The 13,521-nt window shown below is 46.0% G+C and overlaps 1 protein-coding gene across 1 annotated transcript; it reads right to left on the reverse strand.

Annotated features, from left to right (window-relative positions):
• Positions 1-3,500: 3,500 nt before the first annotated feature.
• On the reverse strand, positions 3,501-10,673 carry LOC146300696 (basic helix-loop-helix transcription factor scleraxis-like). Its single transcript, XM_084669452.1, has 2 exons — positions 9,697-10,673; positions 3,501-4,327 (listed from the first exon to the last, which is right to left on the reverse strand). The coding sequence occupies exons 1-2, from the start codon at positions 10,261-10,263 to the stop codon at positions 4,289-4,291; spliced, it is 606 nt and encodes a 201-aa protein (XP_084525578.1). The 5' UTR covers positions 10,264-10,673; the 3' UTR covers positions 3,501-4,288.
• Positions 10,674-13,521: the final 2,848 nt, after the last annotated feature.

Raw genomic sequence — 13,521 nt, forward strand, 5'->3', positions numbered from 1 at the left:
CAATGTTATACTTTGTTTTTATTAAAGCCAATGATTGACAGCCGGTGGAGAATGTTCCCGTTCTAAACCTCAGGGCTTATTAGAGAGGATGACCTGGAGTATCCTGGTCTAGAGTAAACTGGTTTGGAGTATAGGCCTACAGTTCTGAAGTGTACTGGTCTGGAGTATACAGGTTTAGAGTTTACAGGATTGGAGTGTACTGGTCTGTAGTGTACTAGTCTGGAGTGTACTGGTCTGTAGTGTACTAGTCTGGAGTGTACTGGTCTGTAGTGTACTAGTCTGGAGTGTACTGGTCTAAAGTGTACTCTTCTCCTCCTTTAATATCCTACAGGGGGTAGAGAGACAGGGTCAGTGCAGCAGAAGGCCTTTTATACTCTCCAGACTCGTGTCTCTGAAATCAGATCAGGGTGTTGTTGTTATGCTCCTGCTGGCTGCCTGTTTGGCATGGGTGGACTTCTGCAGCACCACATGTGCTGGATGAGAAGTTGGAGATGTATACGTTGGCTTGGAGAGCTGTAAACCTGAAGAGTCTCCCACTTTGTGGGGCTTGTAAAAGGATGAAACGCTTGCAGCTGTTGGATTGTGTATGTGTGTGTGTGGTGGTGTGTGTGTGTGGGTGTGTTGTGTTCATGGGTGTATGAGAAAGAGTTCCGATTGAACGAGATTGTAAACTAGGGGTGGAGAGAGGTAAGAGGGAGAGGTTGAGAGGAAGACAAGGAGAGTGAACAGATTCAGACAGCAAATGCAATGACAGAAGCAGTGAAGGAAAGGTGAGGGAGGTGGGGAAGAAAGAAAGAACTGGAGAGGATGTGGGTTTGATATTTATACCTTTGACCAGTAGGTGACAGTATAGCAACATTAAAGTTGCTCATCTCACCAAGGGGAGGAAACAGTCTTATGAATTGGTGAGTGAAGAGAATTATCATCACCCACTGTATTCATGTGTCACACTGAAAAAAGATGATATAATAAAAAAGACTTGACATTGTACATTACCACATAGGATGACCTATAATACAGCACAAATATAGAGGTATTTTTTATGACAGACCTTTAGGACTGAATATGGTGTGAAACAACAAGAGCAGATGAGTGACACATCGCACATAACAGTGGCCCTCCACAGCGGCAGCAAGCGGAAATGTCTTTTTAACAGCCAATGAAAACTCAGCTTTAGAGCCGAGCTCTGACTGGAGGAATGTTGACACAAAGGAGCCATCAAAGAGATCTGCTGGCCAGTGAAGGAGGCTGGGGGGGGGGGGGGTGTGGGAGGTCAGGGGGAAAAGGCGGGGGGTTCTGGGGCTGTGGGACACATGGCACTCTCACAGGTGTGCTCTTCGGGGGGCTAGGAGAAGGAGGTGCGGGGGTCGTGGGGGGGGGTTGGGGTTGGGAGGGAAGTGGCGAGCAGAGGAAAGTGGTGTGAGGCGCTTTGCCAAATGAGCCACCTGTCGTTCCATGTCTGCAGTTTAAGAACTTCCTGCCGGTCCTGGCAGCAGTAGAGCTCCCAGCTCCCCCTTAGCCTCTACCCACAGAGGATGATCCATCCAACCTTGATCCAGGAAAGAGACAAGAACAGGAGCTTTGGACCGGCGTCCAGAGAGAGAGCTCCAGCGCCAGGGTCCAGGGAGAGAGCTCCAGCACAGGGTCTGGGAGACAGACCTGCAGCAGGAGTCCTTTCCGGCCCAGTCCTCCCCAGGGAACAGGCGTCTAGACCAGGAGCTCTAGTCACCAGCTCCCCACATCCCCTGGCCTGCCCGCTGGAGTGCTCGCCGGCCTGCAGCATCTGTGTTTCATGATGAGATGGAAACTCAGACAGGGAGAGAAAGAGAAAGAGAGAGGTGGACTCTGGGGAGTCGGCCTGGTCCACCAGAGCTGAGCTGTTTTCAACACCAGGCCTTAAAGAGATGGTTAGAGTACTAAACTGCACTCACGGATCTCTGTGTTTAAGTGTGTGTGTGTGTAGTGGGTGGGTGGGTGGGTGTGTGGGCGGGTGGGAACCTGATCTGGGTTCTGTGGGAGGAAACAGTTCCGTTCCCCGCTTCAGAACCGGCCTGTTATAGAGATCAGACATGAACAGTAGATTATCCTCTAACGTCACCTGACAGACAGACAGACAGGCACGCATGCAGACAGGTGGAAAGACAGACACAGACGGGAGGCAGGCAGGCAATAATTTACATTTTCATTCTTATTCAGAGAGTATGTAGATACAGTAGCTATGCACGGTAATGAAGTTAGGCACTATAGACTGACAGACTGATAGGTAGACAGGAAGGCAAGCAAATGGACAAACATGCTCGCCAGAAAGACAGACATGCTCTTTAGTATGGCATCTACATTATGAAGCATTGACGCTCTCCATAGAGTTCCCAGAAACCACTCATTTCCGTTTACTCTGTCACTCTAAAGCCGTTACCTGAGTCTGGTGGTTCTTTCCACAATTACTGGGACGGTGTGGAGGGGTTTGTTGTTGTTGGATGATGGCTGAGGTCGAGTAGGAGGGAGATTGGGTTATTATGGTCTGGCGCTGTTGTCCGCAAGTCACAGCAACTCTATTGGGCAGAAGATCAACGATATCCTCCCCATTGGACACCCACTACAGCTCTTAACAGTTCCTACCTGGTTTAATAGTTCATATATTCTCTTTCACAATGCTGCTTGCATGTAAAGCGCTACTGTTGATCTGGAAAGCTCAACATTTCCGTGGACAGGTACGGTACAGTGACTCATTTTGATTCTCGACCACACGGCAAAGTTATAGCGACCTGTTTGGGTTGACCTTATGTTCTGTGTTCAACCAGGATGTCTCCAGGGTCTGGTAGGACAGAGGTAGAGACAGAGAGGGAGGCAGAGGAGAGGCAGAGGCAGGGAGGTAGGCCGTGGAGAAGCATCTGAGGGCATGTGGCCGACCGAGTCCCGCACACATTGGAAAGCTATCATGGACGCGCCAGAGAGCCAGTGGCACTCTTGGGAAAACGGAGGAAGAACAGAGGAGGTGGAGAGGACAGAGGGAGGAGAAGAGGAGGAGAGGAAAGAGAGGGAGCACGTGGCAGTTTTCAAAGGTAAAGCAGAGGACAGTTAGAGGACAGGCAGGCAGGCATCCTTCCAAGATTCTCTACCTGCAGATGCAATCTGCTGCTTTGGCTCTGCACTCAAGGCTAGGGCTATGGGGCCGAGGCTGAGAGTAGGGCTGAGACCAGGACGGAAGCTGGGTCTGAGGCTAGTGCTGGATCTGAGGCTGGGGTGGAGGCTGGTGTTGGGGCCGAGGCTGAGGCTGGGGCTGGGGTTGAGGCATGTGTTGGGACTGAGGCTGAAGCTGGTGCAAATTCTGGGGCTGAGGTTGAGGACTTATGGTAGCCTTGTTGAGCAGCGATGGGAACAATAACAGTTGTTCAAACTAGTAGCTCTGCTGGAGAACCAGTAACAGACATGACATACAGGCACACACATGACACACATCTCTTTTGATGATGTTTTGTACAGATAGCAGACCAGCAGAGTTTCATGACTGTATATACACATACTTGTTTTATTTGTCTTCAATTATTTTCCAGCACGAGGCATTTCCAAACTCTATCTTTCTAAACAATATTATGAAGGTCCAGCATGTCTTCTAACATCAGCATGTTTCTGATTATCAGAGTCGCCAAGAAGCACCAGCAAAGTCCATAGTGTCCATAGGCAGAAAACCCCAGGAAGGTCCAGCACATCCTGGAGAGTAGCAGTCCGTAGTCCAAACAGGGTCTGATTCATTCTCAGGATGGGGTTTATTCAGGGCTTCTTTTGGGGGTTGACCTGATGGTTCGGGGGTAATGTGAAAACCTCCTGTGCCCTCACTCAGACTCTCCATGGCTAGAGACTTCCAGTTTCTCTGCATGAGACGTTTGCATACGTGGGGTGCTGGACATGGCTGCTGTGCGTATACATTGTTCGGCATCCTGTTTGATCAAACCTTATTCTGAGTCTCTCACAGGAGGGCATGGTAGGGTGTGAGAAGGAATGTCCAGTTGTCATCTCTCCACAGGTGGTCTCTCAAACCAAAACCCAGCAAGCTTCCCACCCTGAAGTATTACTCATCAATAAAGATAAGGCTAAGATAAACAGAATCTGAGTAGACATTGTGCCCATTATCCATTGGGACCATCTATTAAATAACATAGTGTTCTTGATATAGGGCATATATAAATACACATCAGTATACATCTACTATATAACACAACTTAAGATGAGTATTTTCGATTTGTCCTTCACGTGAGTGGTGTATTTCCTTCTCCTTTCAGTTCTCTCGTTAGCTTCTGATGGCTGTTTTTCTGTCTCGGTCTCTGTTCTGTGAAAGAAAGAGAGAGAATATCAGCATCCAGCTGCAGCAACGCAGCCAGGCCTCTCACTAACAAAACGTCCCTCACAAAAAAAAATACCAGCACCATCACACACGGATTCTTCTCCAGTAATTGTACCGTTATTCTGAATAACGTGGATCTATCAATGTCCAAGTGTCATCAGTAGAAGGTCATATTTGATCCAGCCCACTGTTTTGTGAGAGACTTGTTTGTGTTAGGGAGAGGGCTCGTTTTGTGGGAGGCAGCCTTGCATTGCAGCTGGATACTATTGGACTGATTAGCTGGCTTCCACTTTTTGCTAGACTGAAACATCAGCAGATTTGACCCTAACCTGAATTTCATTGCACTCAGCTGTCACAACATTGTTGTCAACATTATCCTTTCTCCACTTTTATCACAACTTGTATAGTATTGTGGCCGTGTGACACTACAACTGCTGAGGCAAACATTCCCTTAACTCATGTTTGAAATACTTGATTAAAATAACGTAGTAACTTAGTTTGATACATCATGGACTAGACATTGCAAAAACATACCACCACAGTAAGTACCCCAAACTGTTTGTGGATTAATGCACCTCCATGCGAGTGTATTCAAGTACAGTATTCATGAAGTGTCACGTCTGGTTGTTTCCCTTCCTTATGAATTCACAAACGAACGCACACCTGTCCTGGATCAGTACTCTAAGACGCTTGATAACCACGGAATGAAACTGTGAACTTTGGTGACCCCAAAGTCTCACTGCACCTTCTTTTTCATTCGCCAAAGCCCTATGACATCATGGGCGGCTCGGTAATGGGATTGTATCAGATGTTTATCATTCATCTGTTTTATCACGGGCGACCCGGTGGCCTTGGTTTCGCTGGCTGGCCACTTCCTGCTCGGCCAGCTCGTCTGGCCAGGAAGACAGCCTCACTTTTTCCGTTCTCACCTCTCCTTTCCTCTCCTCTTTTCTCTGTGCTATAGTGACACACCTGGCTTGCATTACATCCTCCAGCCAAGCAGAGGGAGAGGGTGAAGGTGGGGAATTGTATTGTTCACGTAGCCACTGGCGATGAGAAACTACGCATGGGGCTGTGTCTCAATAGTCTATCCTTGATTCCTTGACTTGAATTACTACCTTCTCCCCTGTCCTCTTTCTCTAGATATAGTATGTAAATGTTTTTGTCCCCTGGTAGTCTGCTTTAATATATTTTGAAAGAGGTGTTAGGAGGGAAAAAAACAAGGAAAGACTTTTGAGACTCAACCCCGATCTCATAGTCAAAACACACACCAGCCTTCTAATAAGGGCAGATCAGATAACAAAACACGCTCTCTGTTCGCTGCTCTCATGAAAGCTATTAACCTGAAGAACAGAGAATATTGAACACTCCAGAGGGTACTTTGTCCCTTCCTAATGTGATTACATTATATATTTGCTTTTGATATCACATTCATTTTTAAACAATATTATTGTTGCATTAGGGTGGAACGGTCTTAACTTTCATACACATTGATAAAATACGCTCTCCAAGGAATCCTATCACATTTACAAGTGTTTCTGCTTCCACATTACAAAATCATCAAATATTTTTTTTTTTCTGAAACAAACTCTAAAATATCACTTTACCGAAGAATAGATTTTCCATACTCTCTTTCTTTCTTTATGAGACACTTTCAACACAAACATATAATTTTGCTTCTGGCTACTGGAAAAAAGGACAAGAAAAAACTTGACGTGGTTGGAAAATGATTGCACTTTTGGCACAATTCATGCAGTCTTGTGATCTTGTGCCACAAAACCACAGTAGCTAATATTTCCTTAACTCTGAATTGGTTTTGTGAAATTGAATAATCTTTGATTAGGCTAACACTGTGTATATGGAAACCTAGAAGAAGAAAAAAATACCACCATAATAAGAAGCACTAGCAGGTTTTAAAGTAAGATATCTTTGCTTGCCTGTTATGGTTTGTATACTATGTTACAATCATTTCAAGCATCCAACAAATAACTCAAGTTAACACTCAGCTAAAGAACATAGTCTTAATTGATGCAAACACCTCACAAACAGTAGTAAATCAATGGAGTAAAAGGTTTTCACGATTTCTTCTCTGCTTGGTTTATGTATTTCTTCTCATTTGCTTTACAGGCAATTTAGTCCTAATGATTTAAATACATAAATATGAAAATTAACCAGAATAATCTATTTATTTTGGTATTTGAACTGACTACTTCTACAAACCGAATTAGAGTCTAACAGTTTCCATCTGTCACAGAGCAGCAGACAAGGGTGTTTCAGCCAGGAGCAGGCAGACAGCTCAGAGCAAGTCATGGAACTAGAAGTACCGATATTGAATGCTAACTGTGTAAATTCAAATAAAATATTCTGCGAGTGAATTCTGCATGAATGCATTATTTTCTTAATAAAAAATCCTAGTATTAGTACAAATCTCTCCCCCCAAGATTAAATAATACTTTCCACTGAGGGTCAATTCCACACAACCAGCGACCAAATGAATAGGATTTTTCATGTTCACTCCAAAAATGAGATAAATGTATACAGAACTGCAATTGAAGTTTTTATCGTAAAAGAAATACACATAATTCAGTAAACTGAGTAACTATAGGTTAATGGTTATACCAGCGCAATTACTTCGGGATAGAACTTAACTGCAGAGCCAGGATAGCCATAATGAAATCTACTTACTCACTTGTTAAAGCAAGTATGGTTTTTATTTAGTCTCACTAAAGTAAAAGTACCCTTCCTGCCCCAGAGTAGGGAGCCAGCATTGGATGAAAAACCTGAGGTGATAATGATTTGCCCTGTGTGTTTCTGTCTCTAGACTTCTGTAGCTCCCAGACCATTACAGGAAATGTGTTGAAAAGAGAGACTGAAGCCATATACCATTTATCTGACTTTGTTTCATTTAATTCTATTCTTCCTCTGGAGAAAGAGAGGACTGGGACAAGGTAGAGGGGTATTATTTTTTTCCCCAGAGTAACGAGCGTTCTGCGACCGAGGAGCGGTTAAGGAGAGTGGTTTTCAGGCTTCAGACACAACATCAAAGCTGGCCTCAATCTGTTTTGAATATTAGCACAAGAATTAATTGTAGAGACAAGGTTTCAGCACTGAATAAATCATTTAAAGAGCAATTATCTCATTTGCTGGTCGACTCTGTAATGTGAATGACTTCCAGCCGTGGTACTGAAACCCGTATAAATACGATTGTTTCCTCTCTGTTCATTATTGAGCCGTTCGGTACAGTCACAATCTGTTTCCATGCGCCCACATTTCCAACAGCCCAGAACAAATGATGTATAAAACTTTTACTGCAGCTAAGACTTGAATTATAAACATTCACAGTTATGCATTAATACAATAGTCATTTTCCTCTTGTACATTCAAGATCTAATTTCAACAAACGAAACGTCTAGCATTGTCAAGCCATCCTAAAGAAGGTTCACTCTGTCATGATACAGTATCCCCCATTATTTCAAGTGGATTGCACATTGTTTTTGAATGAAAAGTTGAAAGTAGGCCAGTGTGAGAAATGAAATATATACCACTGTAAAAACAACCTATAAAACATAACCAAGTTGTTTGTCTCAAAGAATTCTTGCTGGTGAATGAAGCTAAAATGAAAGATGTTTGAAACAGTAAGGGCATGAAGACAATGAATAACAATACAAGACCAAATGTCCTTGCAACCAGCATTTCAATCATAACTCTAACCCTAACTTCCAGCATTCACTTCATAACAGAGGTTGTGTTGGTACAGTTTATTGACTGTTCGCATCATCTGTGGATCATTTATTGGGGCTCTCAGAAGTAAACCTAACCGGAATGTCAATACTAAGGCTGAGTCAGACGGCAGATGACAGTGGTACTGATGAGGAGAGGAAGAGACTGTTAACACAGGATGTTCAGGTAAATCACCCAGACAGCTGTGGGATTTATCCAGGCCTTCTGTAGGGACCTCAGCACAACTCTCATCTCTGTCCACACGTTTCATTTACGTCTGGCTGTTTGGACCACAGACTTCCTTGATGGCTCACAGTAGTCAGAACCGAATGCACAGTTAAAGGAACATTTCTACCCTGGGATGAAATCGTCCGTGTGGAACGATTAGCCTTGATGATATACATTTCTCCCTCTCAACGTTTAGCATTTTACAGTAACATCAGCCGGAAAAGTATATGAACTAAGTGAGCAATGATCCTTTTCAGTTCACCCAGCTGAACTTTCCGGTGCTGACTGCATCAAGAACTTATAAGGCCTTGGCCAAAAACTGTATAGCCACATACTTCACCCTCTGATGAAGTGTAACCATCACTTCCACTTTCCCCTGACCTCAACCATCCTCATGCTAAGTCCGCTGTGGTTTGGTCTGGTCGTGTGTGCAGTCCGAGCCTCAGTAATGAGGACAGATAGTATTACAGTGCTCCTGGCCTGACCCCTTGCCTGTCGCCCCAGACCGCCCCAGCCCTCCCTAACCCTCCCCAACTCTCCCTAACCCCCCCAAACCCTCCCTAGCCCGCCCCAGCCAATCTTGCTCCAGTGAGGCAAGGCTGAGGTGTAGGGTTCCCCTTCTGCTGGGAGACTGCTGGGAAGGCTGACACTTCACTACCAGCTACTCATCCATCACTCTACATATGACCATGGCAAGGTTACACCAGGTTATGACAGGTTGTGTCAGGTTAGGTTGATGCCAAAATTGAAATGTCAGCCAATGACGTGACCTCCAGATGCCTTTCGGTGGCCCCCCGTGACCCCGTCAGATAAAAAAGGCTAAGTATTCTCAGGTCCCCCTTCAAAAACCTAACCCTTTGGTTTGAAAGTGAAATCTTCCATGAAATTTACCTCAGTCATGTGCTGAAATAAGAGCTCAGGTCTGGTTCTGGAAGAATGTTATGTGTCTTTGGACGTTTCTGAGGACTTGAAGGTACCCAAGAGGGTTCTAAAATTACTTTCTTTGAATGCTGAAGGATTCCAACCTGGAATCCAACGAGACAGACAGCTACCATGTCTTCCTAGAGACACATCCGGATTATCAGACCTACTTTTGACCAATACCACATATACTACTATTGGGAATATCAGGCCAATATCACATATACTACTGTTGGGAATATCAGGCCAGCAGGATACCTATCCCACCTCCTCAAAAGGCTGGTTTAAAATTGTCCACCCAAAAATTGTATATTATCCACCCAACAGATTTTTGATGAGTCGCGTAAAACAGCATATGTTATGTTGTCATGAACTTTAAGGTAGTGTCATCTGACGATTTGATCTACCTACCTTGACTATTAGAGCCCTGAGCTCCAAACCAACTTTGGATCAGTGCTTATAATGATATCTTTGTTGCCACTCACCATTTTCCTTTGGTTGCTGAGGCAGAAAGTGCAGATGTGTTTGGGTTGCGCTGATTGGTCTGTTCCACGGCCAGGGGAGGAGCTGAGCCCATGGGCGTGGTAGAAGGGTGCAGGAGTGTGACAGGGCTGTCCGTCTCCAGGCCCCTCCCCCACGAGCAGCACGTTGCCTAGGTGACTGATGTAGCTGGAGGCCAATCGCAGTGTCTCGATCTTGGACAGCTTCCTGTCCGCAGGCTCAGTGGGGATGAGGGTGCGCAGGGCAGTGAAGGCGGTGTTCACGCTGTTGGTGCGGTCTCGCTCGCGGGCATTTGCTGCGTTCCTCTGTCTCACCTCCACCACCGGTGGACCCACCACCTGCCCGACCCCCGACGCCACGCACAGCTTCCTCTTCCTGTTCAGGTGCAGGCCGGAGGAGGAGGAAGAGCCAGATAGGCGGTAAGGGGACGGCTCTTCGGAGCCCGAGCCCTCACTGGCATTCTCCTCATCCTCCTCAGAGAGCATGGCGATATCAGAGTACAGGAACCGCCCTGCTGGAGCGGGCGCTGCACGGACCATGGCGAAAGACATCTTCACCCGGAAAGGCAAGGGTTCTCTCAGAGTGGCAGACGGGGAAAGCCAGACCCTCAGACCACGGTTAGAATCCCAGTCAGTCAGTCAGTCAGTCAGTCAGATCCTTATTTACTTATTCCTCAGATGGGAGGTTGAAGGACTCATGACGTCCAGTTGAAATCCCTCCTCTGAAGATATGCGTCTGGCTTGGTCGCTGACAACGCCTCCTCTTGCTGGCTGGTTGTGAAATCTCTCAACTCTCTCCCGGTCTGCTTGTCTGCCTGCTTCAAAGCAAGTAACCTTGGCTCTGCTGCTTTGCGTGTGTTTCCTCCTAGAGCAGTCTTCACTCTCCAATCTCTCTCTTTCCTATTCTTTTCCTCTCACTCTCTTTCTCGCTCTCTCCTCCGCTCCACGTGTGACTTCTGTCTGAGTGTTTCCGTATGGTCTCGCTTTTATAGCCCCGGGGAGGAGTCTGTCAAACACTCAGCCCCTCCTCTACCCCTGTGATGCCTGAGTCTCAGAGTGAGTCTCAGAGTAAGAGAAGAAGGCAGGAGGTAGGTAGGAAGTAACAGTTAAAGGTAGCCAAATGGATGGAAGAGGACGTCAGGAATAGGAGGCAAGTAGTTAGTTAGCTAGTAGTTTAGAGAAACTTCAAATTTTCATGATTTATGGCACTGGAACTCTGAGATGAATCAATCGGTCCAGGGCTCTCTATAACTAGTGGTTATACAGCTACAGTACTATTTCAGCATAACCAGAAATGTAGTCTGTTCATGCATACAGATGCCTCTAGCATAGTGGCTGGTAACAGGGCCGCACTGCTGAAAGGTCATATCACTTCCCATAATCTGTCAGGTTCCACAATGCCTCAGTCAGCCTAAATTATCTTCTCTTATTCATAATATTTATCCTGTCTAACTGATGGCGTGAACGTGGCCAATAGCGGTTGCCACGGTTGATTAAACAGGAAAGGCTTGAGGCAAACAGGGAGTGCGGGAGGAAGTGGCGGGGGCGGAGTCTGCCAGGTATGCGTTGCCATTATCCTCATCATGATGCAGTTGCATGATCTCTCCCTCCGCTTAGCATATCTCTGAGGGTTCTGCGGGGAGACAGACGCGGGCTGACACAATCTCTTTCCTTTCACCTACAGTGGTGCTGCAGGGGAGAAAACATTAGTCTCTGAACATAATCTCCAATACTGACTTATGGGTCATGGCAGTAGCCAACTATACGTCGTTGGAGCAGGAAATAGAAACTTATCGTTGCAGCATTTCCATATTGCTCTCAATGGGAACATTTCAAATTCACTTGGAGGAATGCTTTGAGTTATTTATGATAATTGGGTGAAGCAAAGCAGTCTCCGCTGTCCTTTTTCAGTCTCTTTGATTTTGTTTGTTCCTTCATTGACTTCTGTTTACGGTCATGCTATTATGCATCCTTCTGACTGTAAATTGTTGTCTTGTTAGCAGAGTTTGTGGCTGTTGGGGTCTAAATAACATGATTAGTACAATCCCATGTGTCACTGGTGTAGGACACGTCTTTTAGGCAGTTCTACAGTAGTATAGTGTAGCACCATCTGATAGTCATTACCCTCCTCCCACACACACACACACACACAACCTCCACTCAGCTTTCCTCTAGAGTGTTATTCATGTGCTGACGAAAAACACTCCTCAGCGCACGAACACACGCACACACGTGTGCACATACACACACACACACTTGCCTACTCCCTTTTCAACCCCCACCCCCGGTCCCGCTGAACCCCTCTGGCATGGGTCAGGGACCTGTCAAAATTCGGAAACGGTCGTGGGCCCGGTACCGCAGACGTCTGGATGAGGCCATTATAGCGTCTGTCTGCTGTCCAGAGCGATGAGCAAGAGAGGAAAGGAGGGGGGCGGGCGGTACTGTCTGGACACAGGTCTGGGGAGCTGGGGACTGGGTCTGGAGAACCCTTAAAATCAGCCCCCCCAAACCCCAGCCTCAGGCCCCGGCTCTGCAATTTCATTTCCCTGCCTCAGCTTCCAGTCTCCAGTCCCAAGTCCTCAGCTCCAAGCTTTCAGTCTCCTACCTCAAGCCCTAGGCTCCATGCCTACAGTCTCCTGCCTCAAGCCCCCAGGAACCAGGCTCTAGTGTGCTGCTTCAAGCTCCAGGCTCCAAACCTCCAGTCTGCTGCCTCGGCCTTCTTATTCTCAGCCTCTAACCGCAGCCAGGGTCTAAACCTGCCACACTCCTCTCTGCTCCCATCGGCCCTGGGGAGGACCAGACTCACACAGCTGGGCTTATTAAACAGAGAGAAGGAGGAGAGTGAAGAAAGGAGGGAGAGAGAGAAAGAGAGAGAGCGTGTGTAGCTGGGTCAGGCAACTGAATCCTTCCCTCACGCTGACGAAGGTCACAGTCTCACAACTGGAAGACATCAAATTAACTCTGGGCTTCTCCTAGCGAGAGGGGGAGGAACCGACCGCCTACACTTAGTTTTCCATTCATATCCTCTTTTATGATATAGCTTCTCACAAATACATTTGCGGTGCACTGAGTTCAAACACATAGTAAAAAAAAAAAAAAGCATTGTTCAATTTTTTTACGTCCTACTTGAAATTAAGCTAAGTAATGAAAGAAAGCCACAGCAGCTGTGTCTAATCCTGCTTGTCTGTATTTGTGACGTAAGGAACAGGATTATGACTCATTTTCCAAACATATTTGTCAGGGATCAAGCGTTACTAATTCTCAGTTTTTTGAAAGCAGCAACTAATATGTGATGATCTTGAAAATAGTCAAGTAGACATCCGTTTTCAGTTCAATTTGATGTGTAATGCTTTGCATGTCACTGCTGCATACAAACCAAGTTTGTACAGTAAGGCAACATTAACTATGGAACAGATGCAACCCATCCCAAACCTTCCACAGGTGTATAAGTTAGCCATTAGCTCCTGCTGCGTGTCACTCCACACACAGTTAAGTCTGACTCATTACAAACTAGTTACACAGGGTATAAAAGTAAGCGGGTACAAAATTATGACTTTCTGCTCTTTATTAAAAGGGTTTAAGGATGGAAAATCTAACAGGTTTTTATGCCCCGCACTTGAACTACCTGATATACACACCTGGCCCTAATATGGGTCGCTTCTCTGCACCATGTGTGAACCGTAGGCTGGCTCAGAAGGATGATGTGTGTGTGTGTGCCTGTATAGTTATATGGGAAAAAGTGACCGTACAAGTGAAACTTTCACTCTTGAGAAACATCCTAGGTGGATGTGGTCTTTTTTGCAACACAAT

Source organism: Hypomesus nipponensis, chromosome 2, assembly GCF_054491055.1.
Source record: "Hypomesus nipponensis isolate SF chromosome 2, ASM5449105v1, whole genome shotgun sequence".
NCBI classification, from domain to species: Eukaryota; Metazoa; Chordata; class Actinopteri; order Osmeriformes; family Osmeridae; genus Hypomesus; species Hypomesus nipponensis.